The sequence below is a fragment of the Dendropsophus ebraccatus genome, chromosome 12 (assembly GCF_027789765.1).
Source record: "Dendropsophus ebraccatus isolate aDenEbr1 chromosome 12, aDenEbr1.pat, whole genome shotgun sequence".
NCBI lineage: Eukaryota > Metazoa > Chordata > Amphibia > Anura > Hylidae > Dendropsophus > Dendropsophus ebraccatus.
In genome coordinates, this window is record NC_091465.1 from 51,000,067 (window position 1) to 51,018,185 (window position 18,119).

General features: G+C 42.9%; 1 protein-coding gene across 5 annotated transcripts in view; it reads left to right on the forward strand.

The window, feature by feature from the left end:
- The window catches only part of LOC138769528 (pleckstrin homology domain-containing family A member 4-like), a 63,278-nt gene extending 53,611 nt beyond the window's left edge, over nucleotides 1-9,667 (forward strand). For 3 of the 5 annotated variants that reach the window (XM_069948069.1, XM_069948071.1, XM_069948070.1), the window contains exons 14-24: nucleotides 1,207-1,305; nucleotides 1,390-1,498; nucleotides 1,624-1,730; nucleotides 2,603-2,701; nucleotides 3,082-3,151; nucleotides 5,474-5,574; nucleotides 5,660-5,839; nucleotides 6,179-6,541; nucleotides 6,886-6,983; nucleotides 7,148-7,254; nucleotides 7,935-9,667. In XM_069948069.1, coding sequence (XP_069804170.1) covers nucleotides 1,207-1,305; nucleotides 1,390-1,498; nucleotides 1,624-1,730; nucleotides 2,603-2,701; nucleotides 3,082-3,151; nucleotides 5,474-5,574; nucleotides 5,660-5,839; nucleotides 6,179-6,541; nucleotides 6,886-6,983; nucleotides 7,148-7,254; nucleotides 7,935-8,437 — 1,836 coding nt within the window. In that variant the 3' untranslated portion in view covers nucleotides 8,438-9,667. The remainder of the gene's footprint in view (nucleotides 1-1,206; nucleotides 1,306-1,389; nucleotides 1,499-1,623; nucleotides 1,731-2,602; nucleotides 2,702-3,081; nucleotides 3,152-5,473; nucleotides 5,575-5,659; nucleotides 5,840-6,178; nucleotides 6,542-6,885; nucleotides 6,984-7,147; nucleotides 7,255-7,934) is intronic. The other 2 variants (XM_069948072.1, XM_069948073.1) reach the window with 2 other exon arrangements.
- The last annotated feature ends 8,452 nt before the right edge of the window (nucleotides 9,668-18,119 follow it).

Genomic DNA, 18,119 nt, shown 5'->3' on the forward strand with positions numbered 1-18,119 from the left:
CAATTGTTCTGCGTTAAAATACGCAATTGCGTATTTTTGAAGCGTGAAGCTACATGCGTTTTTCACACAGGTTGTTAACAACTGATGCTTTGCTAACAACAAGCTTCACGCTTCAAAAATGCGCAATTGCGTATTTTAACACAGAACAATTGTATAAAGCCAACCTGCGTTTTGCCTGCTTATTTTTTAGACTGATTCACGCAGCAAATACGTCAAGTGGGTTTGTACCCTTAGGGTATATTCACACGGGCGGGCTCGCAGCGAGATTCTCGCTGCGAGCCCGGCAGGTCCTGTCAGTTCCCATAAACTACATACTTGCTGCGGTCTAAACGACCGCAGCGAGTATGTAATTATACCGCGCTTAACCCCTTCTACTCCCGCCGGCTGTAAGCAGCATACATTACCTGTCCTTGCTGCATGGGTCCGGCGTCCTGCTCTCCCGTCCGGCCAATTAGTGTGTTGCCCAGCCGCAGCCACTAATTGGCCGGACGGGAGAGCAGGACGCCGGACCCGTGCAGCAAGGACAGGTAATGTATGCTGCTTACAGCGGGGGAGCCGGCGGGACTAGAAGAGGTTAAGCGCGGTATAATTACATACTCGCTGCGGTCGTTTAGACCGCAGCAAGTATGTAGTTTATGGGAACTGACAGGACCTGCCCGGCTCGCAGCGAGAATCTCGCTGCGAGCCCGCCCGTGTGAATATACCCTTAATGGCAAATATTTGCTGTTATTTTAAAACAACAGCTGTTGTATCTAAATAATGGCAGTTATTTAACCGTTATATGGCGGCCATCCACTCAATTTCACCATTGTGTGAACAGAGCCTTTCTGTGTTTTTAATCCACTCCTGGTTTTGATTGCAATATGAGGACCAAATACTGCCTGAAATATACTGAGTGTGAACCCAGCCTCACACTGCCATAGTAGTAGAGAAGCCTATGATGATAGCATTTATGCCTATTACTACTGGTATAAGCAACACAATACTGGTCGAGTGCAGGAGTTCATAGAGGATAGTGGTACAAGTAGTAATTTATACACACATTTTAAAAGCATAATCTAGTATAATTCTGCCAGGATAATGTAATATATTGCATGTACCAAATTTTCACCTACTGCCATTAGCTTTATCAATCATCATACAGACGTGGCTGAGGATATTTATAAGGAAATACTAAGGTTTATGTTTTGCATTTTTTTTAATTAGGACAGAGACCGAGCTTGGGAAGAATACCGGATGTTGGACAATGAACTGCACACTGTGAGGGAAACTCTGGAACGTGTCAGTCAGATCGGACACCCGCAGGTAAGGCTCCCATTACTAGTTGTGCAGTAAATACTTTCCTGCATCAGATTTTTCGTGGATTTAGTAAATCTCTCCTCTTTTCAGGACCAGGCGGCAGCCCAGAGAGATCTCTGGATGATCAATGACATCATATCTGGTCTAAGATTTAACAAAAACAACTTTCACATCATTCCTGATCCTGCAAGACATCCCGGTACTTAAAAACTCTTTTCCATTCTTAGATTTTTTATTTTTACTTTCTCTCTATTCCACTTATATTGAAGTTAAAAGCATAAGCCTTACTAGGTTGTATTAATGCTATTTAATTTCTATATGCAGCAATGATGCCACCCTCGCCTGCCAGTGAGACACAGCCAACTTTCCAGAGGAGTTTTCTTTACCATCAGTCTGGGCTAAATCCCTTTGTCCAAGAGAAACCCCCCAATGTAAGCCAAGCCACATTTCCTGCATTCTGTGTATACTGTAGTGCAAAGTCTTGGGACATTATTCTTTCTATAACTCAAAGACCCTCCTATATCTCTCCTTAGCAGTGTCGAAATGAAGCCATCATGTAGCACGTTTCACACTAGGGCCTTATGTTTGTGTGCTATGATATTATATGTATGCTGCAAGCTAGGCTGGTGTTCATAGTAAGACATGGGTTACTATTAAACCTTCTCACCTATCGACTTCTTAAAGTCATACAAATACAGGCTTCACTTCCTGGATAAAATGGTGATGTCATGACCCGACTCCCAGAGCTGTGCGAGCTGTGGCTGCTGGAGAGGATGATGGCAGAGGGATGCTCAGTGTTCCTCCAGTGCCCTGTGTCCCTCAGTGTGCCCTGTGTCCCTCAGTGTCCCCCTGCCATTATCCTCTCCAGCAGCCACAGCCCGCACAGCTGTCGGGTCATGACATCACCATTTTATCCAGGAAGTGAAGCCTTGATGCAGTAGTAAGTGCAGGGAAAAAACACTTTATAAGCATTTCCCGTAATAAGTGTATATTGGGGATTTGTATAACTTTTGGGGGGCAATACAATACTTTCATAAAATTTTCGCTGGACTTCTCCTTTAACTGCCACTGACGAAACAGCCAGCACCAGGGGGCAGATGAACAAGGCTGAATGCCTTCTGTAGAACAAATTGTTGCATTATGGTAACATTCCTTAATATTTATGAGCCAATAGGTCAACACTAAGGTTGACCAAGTACTAAAAGCAAATGCTTGAATAATTTTCTCCATTTAATTTCATTACATAACATTTCATTTTCTAAGTGTATAGATTTAAAAATTGCTCTAATTTCTTTTGATAAAGGAGTCAGAAGCCATCCCTCCCAGACCACCACTACCCAAAGATCACCCAACATCAAGTACTGAGCCTGAAGGACAAACTAGAGGGCTGGTCAGTGAGCAGGTTAGTTGTAATCTATTCATACAGTGTTACAGAACATGATACATCTATGATATAATGCGTGTTGTGCAAACCTGTCAAAATGTTTGAGTTTGGCACAGGCTGTATCCATGTTTTCCAGTAATCCCTACAGCGGCATCCAACTTCTGCAACCATGGGGAATCAAACATTTTGACAGGATCGCTCAACGCTAACAGTGAAACCTCTCTAGAGTAGATTAGTATATTACGTATACTAGCCATCTTATACTAGTACCTGTTTTTTATAGGCAACTATTCCATGTTTCTTTTGCATTAGCCTTGATAGATCTTTCCTATTTGCTTTTAGGCAAGCCAAGGTCATCGTACTGAAATTCAGTATTGTATTTTTTTTTTTTATTATAGAATGAGCAAGACCGATTATCTGAGCAGTCAGACAGCACAGCAGCCCCCCAGTCACCCAGCACACCCAGTGGTAAGTGACAACTTTTTATGTCTATTTTTCTTTTATATCTACACAGATGAGTCATATTAAAAGTACCACTTCCTACTTTTAATGTCGACAGCACACCGCTCCTGAAGGAAGTCATGTGTGTTGAGTTAGGGCCCTGTTACACAGAGCTATTGTATCGCTCCCAGTAATAAAGACAGTGATCAACCGAGAAGCTAGCAATTGTTTGCTGGGTTGTTGGTTGTCTTTCAATATAGTTAAAAACCATTGGCTTCCGGCCGCACGTAGCTGTTGTGTGGCTGATGGCTGATTGAAGGGTACAGAAAATAATAAAGTTGTTCTAACCTCTCCACAATCCTGGGGGATTTCGTAGCATCTGGTGTGTTTAAAGGATGGTGGAGTGGCACCCCCTTTAAACTGTGATAAGAAAATAATAATTTATTTAGTTGTTTTTTTATTTATTATTTAGTTATTTGTATTTATTTATTATTACCTATTTTATTTAGTTTTTTCCTCTGTGGATATTTTTTTAGTTATCTATTTAGAACCAGAGATGTATGTCAGTAATAACCTGTCCCCTTTGGTGGGTTCAACTGATCATGATAAATGGTTGGGAAGGTCACTGGAGGGACCAGGAGAGGTGTAAGTGATGTCATGAGAATGGGGTCACCGGAAATAGTATGTAAATGTGGAATTAAGAAAGTGGAGCTGGCTGGTCTGAACGTTCCCAGGTTGGGAGCAGGAGGACCATGGAGTACCACTTGGAAAGTTTGTAGGATGGATGAGTTGGTTCTGTTTAGTTTTGATTATGGATAAAAGATGCTGGAGCTACAGTAATAGTAACAATTCCCATAAAACACAGGGGTGGGGGTATTGCTTTGCTATCTGGAGTACGGGCAGGATATCATGGAGTCATAATTGAAACCCTTTTATACTGGGGAAGGATGGAGGAGAGGGGTCTAAGTAGGCAGTAGTTAAATAAGTTTAGAGTGAGTTTTTGTTGACTGGGCCAGATTGGCAGGTTCACGGACAAAGCAAGTTAAAATAAATGGAGAAAAGTAGATGTCTCTTGATTATGAATTGGTGTATTAACGGGGTAAACGGTATTAGGTCATAATTGTAAGAGATTATATTGTTATTGGAATGCTTCTGCCTAATGTTGGTATTATATGTGCTTTTCTTTAAAATTTTGTATGGAAAAAAAATAAAATGGTTGAATAAAAAAAAATAAAAAAAAAACAACTCTCCACAATCCTGCGGTGTTCTTCTGCTTTGTCTCTGCGTTCCCTGCTGCCACTTCTGAATTGTTCTTTACTGTGATGGCCTCAGGGCTGTCCCGTCTCTGTCAGCGATTGGCTCACCGGGCTGTCACTGTCGAGATGGTCTTGGCAGTGGTCAGCGTGGTATGCAGAGACAAGGCAGAATGACATCGGGGAATCGTGGAGAGGTAAGCGTAATCTTATTTTACACCTTTTTAAAGCAAGTGCTGCACCTATATTGCTAGCTATGTTTGTGCAGTCCCACCCACACAATTACCTAACTGTCTAAGAGGCCTTACAGCAAGAGTCCTCTCTTCTAATTCGGCATTGCTGTCATATGTAATTTTATCAGAGTTGCAAAAAGAGAGGACTAATGGCTTTTGGGCCAAGGTTGGTGGTATTTCTAAAACCGTGCAGTGGGTGCACTGTTCACCTGCTGCTGGCATCATTGAGAATAAGCAGCATGGAAACTGCAGAGCACCACGTGCCATTGATGTGGAAGGTTAAATTTGATTGCTAAGGTACATGATGGCGGACTAACGTGTGTTAGTGGAGAAGCTCATTGTCAAAACAAATTGGGGCTACCAGGTGTATGTTTAAAACAGTTCAGTGAGCTCTACTGCATATGGGGTTCCGCTGCAGATGGGCGATCATTGGACCTCAGAGGGTTGCCTTTGAGTCTAGTTTTTTACTTCAGTGAAAAGATGGATAATCATGTGTCAAGAAACATCAAAGGAAAACCATAACTGGAAGAACGCAAGCTGGTGGTGGCAGCATTATGGTCTGGGGAATATTTTCATGGTCTTCTCTGGGCCACTAATCCATGTGGGAGTCCCTGTCAACTGCTGTCTGTGCTGCACACTGTGGTTACTCTGCATATTAGCTAGTGATCATAATAATTTGATACAACTGTAATGTATTCTTATGAAATCACTCGTAATGTTTATTTTCAGAATGTTAGCTGTAAAAATAAGCAATAGGGCATATAGGCGATGCTAATGCAAATTATAACTTATAGTTTATTATTTCAAGGGGTTGCTAGCAAATTGTAATACAATAAATTATTTTCACTTTTCTTGTATTTAAGATGTTGCTTTGCCAATTAAGGATATGATAGATGTTCGGCCAGCCCAGTCTTCCTGCCCAGTACCAATACCTTCAGGTCCTAGGATGATTCTGGAACCAAAGGTAAGGGAGTTTTTGTAATCTCTACAACCCAGTTAGTCTAAAACTTTGACTTCTTTTATAATTTATTATATCTGCATTTTTTTAGGCATCACCACCCAATGTGCCAGAGATGGGAACAGTACGGAAGCAAAGAATGAGTGCCGAGGAGCAGATGGAGAGAATGCGAAGGCATCAGGAGGCTCAGATTCATGAGAAACCTAAGCCTGGTGTTACAGCACAACGTCAAAACTCCCAGAGATCTATAGCGGGTCCAATAGGGGGCAGGGTGAGTATGTTATGATTGAGTAAAACATTTGATGTTTATGCTTTAAGCAAGTAAGAAAGCATTTACCTTTAATTTTAAGATTATTATTTTTTATTTTTTGCTGCTAAAGTCATTGACATCCGCTATCCTGTGTCTTGTATACTGCTATCCGGTATTGCGTTCTGTATTCTAGTATACTGCTATGCGGTACTGCATTCTGTTATCTTGTGTCTTGTATAATTTGAATTTGATAAGATTTAGAAACCAATTTTTCAAATACCCTATTAAGGAATTTAGTCGGGCCTGTATTGAATGATTCTAGCAAAGATTTCAAATTTACTATTTTCAATCTCCCTACAGCTGAGATCTTCCTCTTCAGATTCTTCCTCAAGCTCTCAACCAGTTGAGAAAACCGCACCAGAACAGAGAAAACCAACACTGGTGAGGGTTACCGCTTCCTTCTACCCCAGCAACGCATCTGCACCTCCACATGGAAAAACTGGAAACAATGCTAAAAAGTCCTCATCTGATACAATGCCCGAGGACCCTACCTACAGTGTTGTCATGGAGCCACAGCCTGAAAATGTTACCTCCATAACAAGCCATGAAATCTCACCAATGGTAAAGGTGACTCCTCCATTAAGAACAAGCAGTAAAATTGTCACTGCTGCCTGCATGCAACTGAAAAAAGACATGCACAATGGCAGCTACGATAAGCAGGGGGTAAGCTTCAAACAATGTATTGTTTGCATGCTAGAACCATTGCTTCTGTGCTGCATTGTATGATCGCCCTGGGGGAGCTCTGAAGGCGAGCTAGAGGGGTGATGTGAACTGTCAGGGCTTTATGCTGACATGTAGTAGGCATGGGGTAAGCAGAGCAGTGTATGCCAGGCCTGAGACTAGATGTCGGGCATGGGTTCAACATATATAGTAGTAGTAATCTGTCAAAAATGCATGTGAGGTATTAGAGAGTTACATGCATGCAGTCCTGCCCCATAGCATGGTGTATTTCTGGTGATGTTGTGGAAATGTGATTATTAATATAAAATTTTATTTATTTACTTCAGCCCAGATCAGGTGAAGAAACCACAGCAACTGTCAAAAAGCCCGAAGAAGGGAAGCCAAGCACTGGGGACAGACTGAAAACCACCATGTCTAGGACCAGGTACTGTCATGTCTACTCGTAGGCATAGTAGGCATATTTAATGGGGGGGGGGAGATGTTGCATAAATCTAGGTTTGCGCGTATTTTAGTTATTTGTATGATTTCAAGTGTTAGTAAATATCCTACATTTTTCCTATTTGTAAATGTTCGCTTTTCATATTCTAGCACTGATGATGGCTACAACATCTCAATGGAGGAGGAGAGGGAACGGATTGTCAACCTGTCCTATACGCTTGCATCAGAGGCCTCGCAACGTGGAAAAACATTTACAGGTGACTGAATGGCTTTGATGTTGTCTTTCTGCACTTAAGGGGTATTTTGTTTTATATATATATATATATATCTATATATAAATATATATATATATATATATATATATATATATATATATATATATATATATATATAATAAAAATAAGACTATACTGGATAACTACTTTATTCCTAGAATTATTATTACTCTGGAAGACTCCTCTACAGAAGTTCTACTGATCTGTTTCCACATTACATAATTTTTTTTTTAAATAAATGAGTCCCTGCATTGATCATGTGTGTTAGCCAGGGCAAGCTGTGGTCAGCCAGAAATATCCTTGCACATGAATGGCTCCTCATGTAATACATGGATAGCATCCATCAGTATAAGTGCTGCTGCTTGTTAGCAGCTGTCAGTTTTGGATTACAGCAGGGAAGTATTCTGAGCGAGCGTCCCCTTTTGTAATGGCTTTATGTTTTTATAATTTTACCGATTGCTTAGATCTTCTCTAGCTTGTGTCTGACTTACTCTAATGTTTTATGTCTTTATATTGTTGCATTGTATTTATCCACAATGCATGTTTTAGCATTACACTTAACACACAGAATAGAAATAATAACCCTAGGACTAAATGGAAATAACTTTTAGTCAGAACCAAATTAATATGACATTCTGACTGACACCATTTCTCTCCTACAGCCAAAGCGTTAGCTGATGACTGTGATACAAACAGTGACGTCTCCACATCAGATGAAGTGTATCCATGGGACTTTCTAAAAGATTCTCACGGCAGCAAACAGCGTGAAGTCAGAGACCATTGCCAAGCCACATCAACCAGTTCTCTTCAAGATGAAAAAATCTATACAACGAAAGATGAGCACTGCTGTTCCTCTTCACCCCACCAGCATTGTTCTGAGGAAGCCTCTAGCCCTGACATGACCAATGACGGGTTCAGTAGTCGACTTTCAGACAATCTACACTATGAGAACTGGCCAGCACACAAGCAGGGAGAGGGCAGAGATCACGGGCCAGTCACAAAGCAAGATGGTTCTGCTTTACCCAAGTGTAACGGACAGGTGGCAAGCTACGATTTCCTCATAGAGGACCTGCATTATAACCCATTGAGTATGAGCAAGGTCGCTGACTTCTGCAAGGAAGAGAGGGAGCCCATCCGGATCACACTCCTTCAGTCCAGTTTCTAGATTCTTCAGAGACATTTGGACTGTCATAGGACATTGAGAAGACAAGATGGATCATGAGCGAGGCAGGAAGTTACGTTTCTTGATGGCACAGATTATGTAGAATTAAAATGAAGGCTTTGAAGAAAGTTGGAAATGAAAGATAAGCAGTAAAGAATAGAGTGTAAATAGGTGTATATAGACAGTGCTAAGAAGGTGAGACTGTACAAATGTGGATAAAGATGTACCTGGAGAAAGTGCCATTGTAGAATGAGAAAAGTGCTATATGGACAAGGAAAGTGGCTGCTCCCTGATCATGCAGAAGCACTTGTAAAGTGTTAGAACAATTCTAAGTTAGCGATTGCTCTGATGGTCCTTTTGGACCTTAGTGACGCTCCGCTAAGCACAGTTGCACTAGATAAGAGAATTTAAGTTCTGCATCTGTAGAAGGCAAAGCTGTGAAATCTGTAGACTGGATATTTTGAAGGGCTTTTCACTCTTATGTGTGGAAATTGTTTCCGTTCCTTAAATTGGCCATAGGCCCTTAAGGTGACAATATACTGTACCAAAAATTCTTAAACGCTCTGTTCTATAGAGTAGTAAGGTCATGAAGGTTCACTTTTCTCCCATTCATTTTTAGTTACGTATACCAATCATTCCTGGAGGTCAGTGCATCAGCAGGTCAATGGCGTTTATTCAAGGGCAACATGATATGCCCGGCGATTCAAAGGGGCGATGGATGAAGGTTGTCCTAATTCCTCTAGGTAGCCCAACCAAGCCAAATGACATAACCAGCTGTAGTTATTTTATCTTTTTATTCCCTGTATAGTTTTGTTTTCTTAAACCAGAAGAAACCCTGAGTGGTCTGTTCATTTTAGTTTTTTTAATATATTGCAGTGTGCTGACTGTTTTGTGAATGAAGGGACTGTGTAATGTTGATATACACCGGGAGGCAGGTTGTGTATACCTTTTCATTTCACCCTTTTATCTGCCAAATTGTGTACTAGGCCAACCTACTGCCCTATTACTAGTTCTGTTAATACTGCCTTTGTGTTAACCATTCCCTTACCATTCTCCTTACATGTGTATTACCAGTTTTATTTCTTTTTTTATAGTAACTGCAGAGATCTGCTATTCAATTTTTTTTAACCTTTTTATAAAGGAGAAAACTCATACAAAGGAATGTGTTTATATGCTTTATACTGTTTTGTAATATCTATGCAAAACTGTTATATGCAAATAAAGCAACAAAGTATGGTGTCATTCATTTTATTTCTTTGATAACGTAACTTTATTATGCTTTTGTGGCCTTCAGATTTACTGTCTGTAACACAGTCCATCATACATACTCCTAAACACATTCACACACATAAATATGTAGATTTATCTTCCGGTAGCTACTAGAAAGTGACTAGACACAGCAGAACAGGACCGCTCCAGCCAACAGTGTGAGGGTCCCAATACACCTTATTCTATTGTGGGCCATACCTGCTGTTTGCGGCTAGTTTGGTCATCTGTATAAGGTGTATGGGGCTCTCTTGACCGTCCATCATAACGGCATAATGGAAAATCACTGCTCCAAACCTTTGTTCTGGGGTCTGGCTGGTCTGTATGTGTATTTGTGATCTCCAAAGTGCTTATTTTAAAGGGGTTGTCAAGACTTTGAAAACCATGGCTGCTTTCTTCCAAAAAAAGCACCTATTTTGAGGGAGGTTTAGCAGCTCAGTTTTATTGAACTGAATAGAGCTGAATTGCAATACCAACTACAACCTGGGGACAGGGACAGAAGCTGTGCATTTTCTAACCCCTTTAAAGAGAACCTGTCTTTATGATCAAGACACTAGGGCGGTCCCTGGAAGCTTCCCCCTGACCCACCAGCTTTAAAAAATGAATCCTCTGCCTGCTTGACCATAAGGAGAGACCAATGCTTGTGGTGCAGACAGAAGCTGATGGGAACCACCCCAATGACTCCTGGTTCAGACATCATAAAAGTGATGAGTTACCCTTTAAGTTTTTTTAAACAATTTAACAATAATGATGAAAAATATGCAAGTGTGAATGATGCATAAGGGATCAGTCAGCAGAGACATACCTTCTCTCTCCTGGATGACAGTGTAAAATCAGTAACTGGGTCCACAGCTACCTGTTCACAAAAAGCCTTTTGGGTGCCCTAACCTGTTACCTCTGCATACCTTTTTGTTCCATCTCCGCTGCTGCCAGAGCCCAGAAGAAGAACATGGCCTACCCCATTGCATACCTATTGTTGCTGCTAGTAATTTCCAACATATACATAGTGCTTGCTTGCTTGTAAACTTGCAATTGGTGCAAGTTGTTTTTTCTTTTTTTCTTCTTGGAGATGGTGTCGAAATCTGTGTGCAACTCGAAGGCTCAAAGATCCAAACTGATGTAATTTTATTGTACCCAGAGTTATTGCAATGGCTGGACTAGTTTTCTAAAGCTGTAGTAACAACGTCTATAGAGTAGCAGCGATCAGTATGCACCTCTGTATTAGGAAGAATATTGTTCTCCAGTCCAAAAGTTACCACAGGTATGGACCACATACAAAGACCACATAAAACTGCAGCATTTTGTGTGCAATTGCTTAAGATGGTCTACCATGCAATGTAACAAAGGGTTTTAGCTGAGCGGCTTTTCTCCCCAGCCATTATGTCCACATCAGCATTGTGTCAGTCCATGCATTGCAATATTTTTTATATAGGTACAGTATGTAACAAGAATGAATAAAAGGAGTACAAAGAAACAAAGATTGGTCAGCACCCAGCCAATGTATTCATGCAAATCTTTAAAATAACTGAGGTGTTTCAAATCTGCCTGGTTCCTAGTCATGGTACCTGGGTCTGAAAAGGTCTGGTTAGGTATAGTAACCACCTGTAGGGTTGCCAGGGAGTTATATATAACTCTTAGGCAGCATATCTGTGAGGAGCATGCATGGTGACAATACAGTTTCTAGATACCATGACTAAGAACTGGGCAGGTTCAAAACGCATTGGTTATTTTAAAGATTCGCAATAAAGTTTGAATGAATTTTTATGAGCTAAAGGAATCAGTCTTTTCTTCTAAATATCAGGTTATTACCTATAATAAGTTGTCCAATGGCTCCATAGCTGTCAAGCACTTTGTAAAAACAGATATGTTGTAATATAACTACATTTTGCTTTTGATCTTTTTAGAGGTTTTCCAATTAATTGAACTCAATCTCATTTTCTCAAATTCTGCATAAAGGAAAAGAACATTAGATACCATTCTGTAAGTAAGCCAATCCTGAAGTGGTCTCTGTGCTGATAAAGAATACAGTGGCCACATAGTTCTGCTTTGTATTTATTAGAAAAAATAATAAACTCCTACATTGCTCAATACCAGCCTGTCCCTGGCTGCAAAACTATTAATTCCTACAAAAACAGACCAAACTGTAAGGTTGAATCATATAAACATCTTTATTAATCAGAAATTTTTTAAATACATGATATAGATGAACTGGTTAAAAAGAGTCAATGGCCGTACACACAGAAAAGAACCACCCACAGGACAAGTAAATCAATCAGTAAAGAAGCAGTATAGTATAAATAGTGAGCAATGGATCTATGTTAAATATTGCACAGTGGACTATATTCCAAGAGACACATTGCATGACCCCCCAGCCTTTAAAGTGCAAGAGATAATTGCATAATGCCCCGGTCCTTTGTCGTGGCCAAACTGGAGGTCCTCCTGGAAAAAGCTCCGCGCGAAACATGCGTTGGAGAGGGACGTGCACACATCCATACCGCAGGTAATATTAATAGTACTCTTTTTTTTTTTTTTACCTCCAGTTTAGCCACAACAAAGGACCGGGGCATTATGCAACTATCACTTGCACTTTAAAGGCTGGGGGGGTCATGCAATGTGTCTCTTGGAATATAGTCCACTGTGCAATATTTAACATAGATCCATTGCTCACTATTTATACTATACTGCTTCTTTACTGATTGATTTACTTGTCCTGTGGGTGGTTGTTTTCTGTGTGTACGCCCATTGGCTCTTTTTAACCAGTTCATCTATATCATGTATTTTAAAAATTTCTGATTAATAAAGATGTTTATATGATTCAACCTTACAGTTTGGTCCATTTTTGTAGAAATTATTAATTAGTACTTATTAGATTCCATTGGGACAAGACTTTTTTTGTGGTGTTTAGGATAATACAGACTTGTCTCCATAGGGAGCATCATTTGATTACAAAGCTTTTTTAAATAGATTTTCCCAAACATACAGGATTTGCTATATATGTCTAATAGCTCCAGCATGTGAAAAGGGCAAAGACTGAGGCTTTCTCCATTAGACCGTCTCTCTATGGGAAACAGACTAGTACGCTTCCGCAATGGTTTATGTACCTCCCACATCATTCAATAGACAGAAATGCCTCCTATCTCTCCACACTGAGCGTGAGATCTCTCCGCCACGGAACCTTGCCTGCCTCTGTGTCTCGATGGAAGGGTTTGCGCACCTTTGCTTCAGTCACTCTCCACTCAAAGAAATAACATGTCAGTTCCGCCTCTTTTGCTCAGTGTGAACATACCCTTACACTCCATCTGGATTTAGTCATTTCTTTCCGCCTCACATGTTAAAGCAGTGGTCCTCCTGATAGGGACACTAGTCTGATCTGTGCCATTTTTCCATGTGTTTTTTTTAACACGTATATTATGGCAGTCTTTGTTACCCAGAAATCTGCAAACTGTCCCAATATATCAAGGTCTAGGAAAAATAACATGTACGTGCCATGGCTTACACCTGAATAAGCATTGTCCATGCTTCTTTTGGTGTACCTCACAGCAGGAAAAATATATTTACCAGGTCTTATTGGATCAAGAAGCTTGGGTCCATCCCACAGCCATGCAGAATAGTGTATTATCCCCTCTAATCACATGATACCTGTAGCTAGAGATGAAGTCTGCGCTGCTTCACCCCGGGTGCTTGGGAAAGCTGGATCCTTTCCTGGGAAACTTCTCCCAGGACTGGATCCAGCTTTTTCAGGCACCTGGGTTGGAGCAGCATGTACTTTTTCAAAGGCAGACGGCTAATAAGCAGAATGCCGAGCTAATGAAGCAGTTTGTACTGTAAATTCGCTCATCTGAGGGGCGGAACTACCCTCGTAGCAACTGCTATGGGGCCCCCAGAGCTAACATAGTCTGCCGTGTAGGCCTCTTGGGTACTGCAGCTATATGGGATCCAGGGGAGGGGTGTTCTGGGGATTCCCAAGCAGCGCAGACTCCAGTGTCCGCCAGGGCTGGTACTTCTGGCGCAGGGAGCGTCTCTAACACGAGCTCCCTGTGCCAGAAGTACAGGCCGGGGGCGGACACTGAGCTCACTGGTACTTGTGCTGCCTGGAGATAGGATGGGACGTGGGAGGGGGCCCCCCTTTTGCCACCGCACTGCTGTTCCATCCTATCTCTGGGCAGCACAGGTACCAATGGGCTCAGTTCCCCCCCCCCCCCCCCCCCCCCGGCCGGTACTTCCGGCGCAGGGAGCATCGCTAACACGCGCTCCCTGTGCCGGAAGTACAGGTCGTGGCGGACACTGAGTTCACTGGTACCTGTGCTGCCTGTGAATCCCTGGGACCAGGGGCGTAGCTAAAGGCTGATGGGCCCTGGTGCAAAATACTAGCTTGGGGCCCCCCCCATCTCACCTGATCAGGCAAAGTCATATGTAACGTTATATCCAATTACTCTAATGTGCCACCATGTTCTAATGCACTGCCACTGCCTCCACCTCATGTACTGCACTACTGCCCCCTATAATTAATGGACTGTACTGTGTCATTGTCTAATCATTGTATTCCAATCTTTGACTCTCCAGCTGAAAAACTACAACTCTCATCATAAACTGCCAGTTGGAAACGATGGGGGTTGTAGTGCTGCAACCTGAAGAGCCACATGCTGCAAAACTACAACTCCCATAATAAACTGTCAGCAGGGCACGATGAAGTTTGAACTTCTGCAACCTGGAGAAGTCACCTGATATCACCTGCAGTCCTATGTAACACCACAGATAACAGTGATATCCCTCTGAGTACAGATAATGTAGTAGTCACCTGCAGTCCTATGTAACACCACATAACACAGTGGTATCTTTGAGTAAAGATAATGTAGTAGATTTCACCTGAAGTTCTATGTAACAGCACAGATAACACAATGATATCTCTGAGTACAGATCATGTAGTAGATGTCACCTGCAGTCCTATGTAACACCACAGATAACACAGTGATATCCCTCTGAGTACAGATAATGTAGTAGTCACCTGTAGTCTTATGTAACAGCACATATAAAACAGTGATATCTCTGAGTACAGATAATGTAGATGTCACCTGCAGTCCTATGTAACACCACAGATAACACAGTGATATCTCTGAGTACAGATAATGTAGTAGCTGTCACCTCGGGGCACCCCTACTAAATGATGTTCTACAAAATAAGAAAAGTGTCATACACGGACTCACAGGTGACGTCTTCTTTGATCTGACGCGTCACTTTCCCTTTTCCTCTCCATCCGGCCCAGACCTCCAGGATGATTCCTTCCAGATATGTTTCATCTTTTCAGAACCTGCGAGACAAACAATTTAGGCTCCGCACATTTCTAGCAACTTCCTTTCCTTTCTCCCCCCTGTAGGCTCCCAAAGTAACTGCACTGTTTGGTGTTATGTGCAGTAAAGCGAGTAGGAATGTGGGATGCCCCCTGTATGTAGGATTCCCTGCTGTGCCCCCTGTATGTAGGATTCCCTGCTGTGCCCCCATGAGCTAATAATGCCCCCCAGAGGTGCCCCCATGAACTAAAAATGTCCCCAGAGGTGCCCCCATATACTAATAATGCCCCCAGAGGTGCCCCCGATACTAATAATGCCCCCAGAGGTGGCCCTCATGAACTAATAATGCCCCCATAGGTGCCCCCATATACTAATAATGCCCCCAGAGGTGGCCCTCATGAACTAATAATGCCCCCAGAGGTGTCCCCATATAATAATAATGCCCCCAGAGGTGCCCCCATGAACTAATAATGCCCCCAGAGGTGCCCCCTATGAACTAATAATGCCCCCAGAGGTGCCCCCTATGAACTAATAATGCCCCCAGAGGTGCCTCCATGAACTAATAATGCCCCCAGAGGTGCCCCCTATGAACTAATAATGCCCCCAGAGGTGCCCCCTATGAACTTACAATGCCCCCAGAGGTGCCCCCATGAACTAATAATGCCCCCAGAGATGCCCCCATGAACTAATAATGCCCCCAGAGGTGCCCACATGAACTAATAATGCCACATGAGGTGACCCCATATACTAATAATGCCCCCAGAGGTGCCCCTAAAAAAACAAACATCCTACTCACCTAATCCACGCTGTGCAGGCAGCAGCTCTCCTCCTCTTCGGGCTCCATCTTGCGGGCCGCAGGGACGGGACTTCCGGCAGGCGTGATGACGTCACATCAACACGCCTGCCGGAGAGGTCACGTCCCGGCCTCCCATAGGCTGCTGGTATGAAGTGCCGGCAGCCTATGGGAGGGAATGCAGGAGGAGGACGCTGCTCCTGTATTCTGATCGCTTTAATGTTCCGCCCGCTCACTGTGCGGGCGGAACATCAAAGCAATTTCTGCATCCCGAGAAGCTGCGCGGCCGCAGCTTCTCGGGATGCTCAGAGACAAGTGGCAAGGGGGGCCGTGCAGGCCCCCCTAGCGTAGGGGCCCGGTCGCCATGGCGACCGCTGCGACCCCTATAGCTACGCCACTGCCTGGGACACCCCTTAGGGAGCAGCCGGGGGAGAAGAAGAGAAGACAGCTGACAGGGGAGCGTGTTGTTAGGTGAGTTGTGTGTGTGTTTGTTGTTTTTTTTTTACTGCTTTGCAGTATAGGGGGCATCTATAAGGGGTTGGACAACACAGGGGGGAGGGGGCAATGTATAAGGGGGGCAGAGAAGGACAACATTTGTACAGGGGAAAACACAGATGGGGCCATCTGTAAGGGAGACTACACGGGGGGGGCATATATAAGAGACATTAGACAGAGGGGGTCATTTATAAGTGGGACTACAGGGGGGAGCATATACTATAGGGGAGACACAGTTGGGGACCATCTGTAAGGGGGACTACACAGGGGTTGCGTATACAATAGGGGATGTACAGTGGGGGGCATCTATAGTGGACTACACAGAGGGGCCATCTATAAGTAGGGACTAAAGAGAGGGGGGGCCATATACTATAGGGGATGCACAGAGGATGTCATCTACTATAGGGGACTACACAGAGGGGGCTCTCAAGGAGATTCACATGGGGCCATCTATAAGGAGGCTACACAGAGGGGGGGCATATACTTTAGGGGGATCACATAGTGTTAGGGCTACCCACTAGATGAGGGTGTAAAGGGGCCAATACAGATGTGCAGTTTTAAAGAGATGAGGATGGTAATGGGCCTAATATGTCTGTCTGGCGGATTCTGTGGTTTCGTGGCTCTGAGAAGTTCTCATAATGGCCCAGGGCAGATGGAGAAGAAGATGAAAAGGGAAGAAATCTGATCTGAGAAGATGTTTCCTGTGAGTCACTTAATATAACTGCACTGTAATATATATGGAGTACAGAACCTGTGTAGAGCTGGGTGTGTTGATGGCGTAGTGGTCGTCAAGGGGAGGGGGGGCAATTAAACGTTTGCTATGGGGCCCAGCCATTTCTAATTATGCCCCTGGCTCATCTCTACCCATAACTGTTCCCATTGCACACACTAGTCATGTCACACAGAACACAAGGTAAAAGATCAAACATAAAAACAAAACATAGCTTTCTAAAACAGCTCCACTCTTGTCCCCAGGTTGTGTGTGATATTACAACTTTGCTTAATTCAGTTCAATGAAACTGCCATAACATAACTGCCATAACACACGCATACTGGGGACAAAGAGTGGTGCTACATTGTTTTTTTTCTACCCCCTGGATAACCCCTTTAACACTAGCCCTTCCCAGGGTAACTAACAGCTGGTTAGAAGACTGAAACCTGCTGTTATGTTCCCATAGAGTACGGAATGCTGAGACTAAGGGTAATTTTCTTACCTTCATCTTCAGTGCTGTATTTCCTAAATATTCACTTTAATCAATATGTAAATTAGGCAGTTTGGTGCATTGGGGGCGGGGCTACAGTGCTCCGTTTACCAATCCACCCCACTGGCCACCCTCCTCATGAATACAGAGACAGCGCCCTGCAGGGACATCACCCCAGTGTTCATCACTGCAGAGCATATGAATACTGATAAAGGGGCAGGGTAAATCATTGATAGTACTGCCCCCTGTGTACCAAACTGCCTAATTTACATATTGATTAAAGTGAAAATTCATTTTTTGGGAACATAGCAGTTTAGACTTCTAAGTCTCATTGGTCTAGAATATGCTTGCAAATGTCCTATATTTGTTACTTCATAGAATTTCTTACCTTACATGCTGCTACTAATCGGAGAAAACTATTATGTAAAGCTTCACCAGGATTTGTGAGTACAGTAAATACTATATAATTATTTAAGTGTTACGGCATGTTGTCTGGTGTGTACTGAACCTCCAGTGTAGTACTTCTCCTTTGGCTAATATTTGCATAAAACTACATATCCCATCATGCTCTAGAAGTGAAAGCGTGCCCAGGCTTTCCTGTTGTTCCTCTGCAGGTCAGCTGATACCAGCGTGACTAAAAC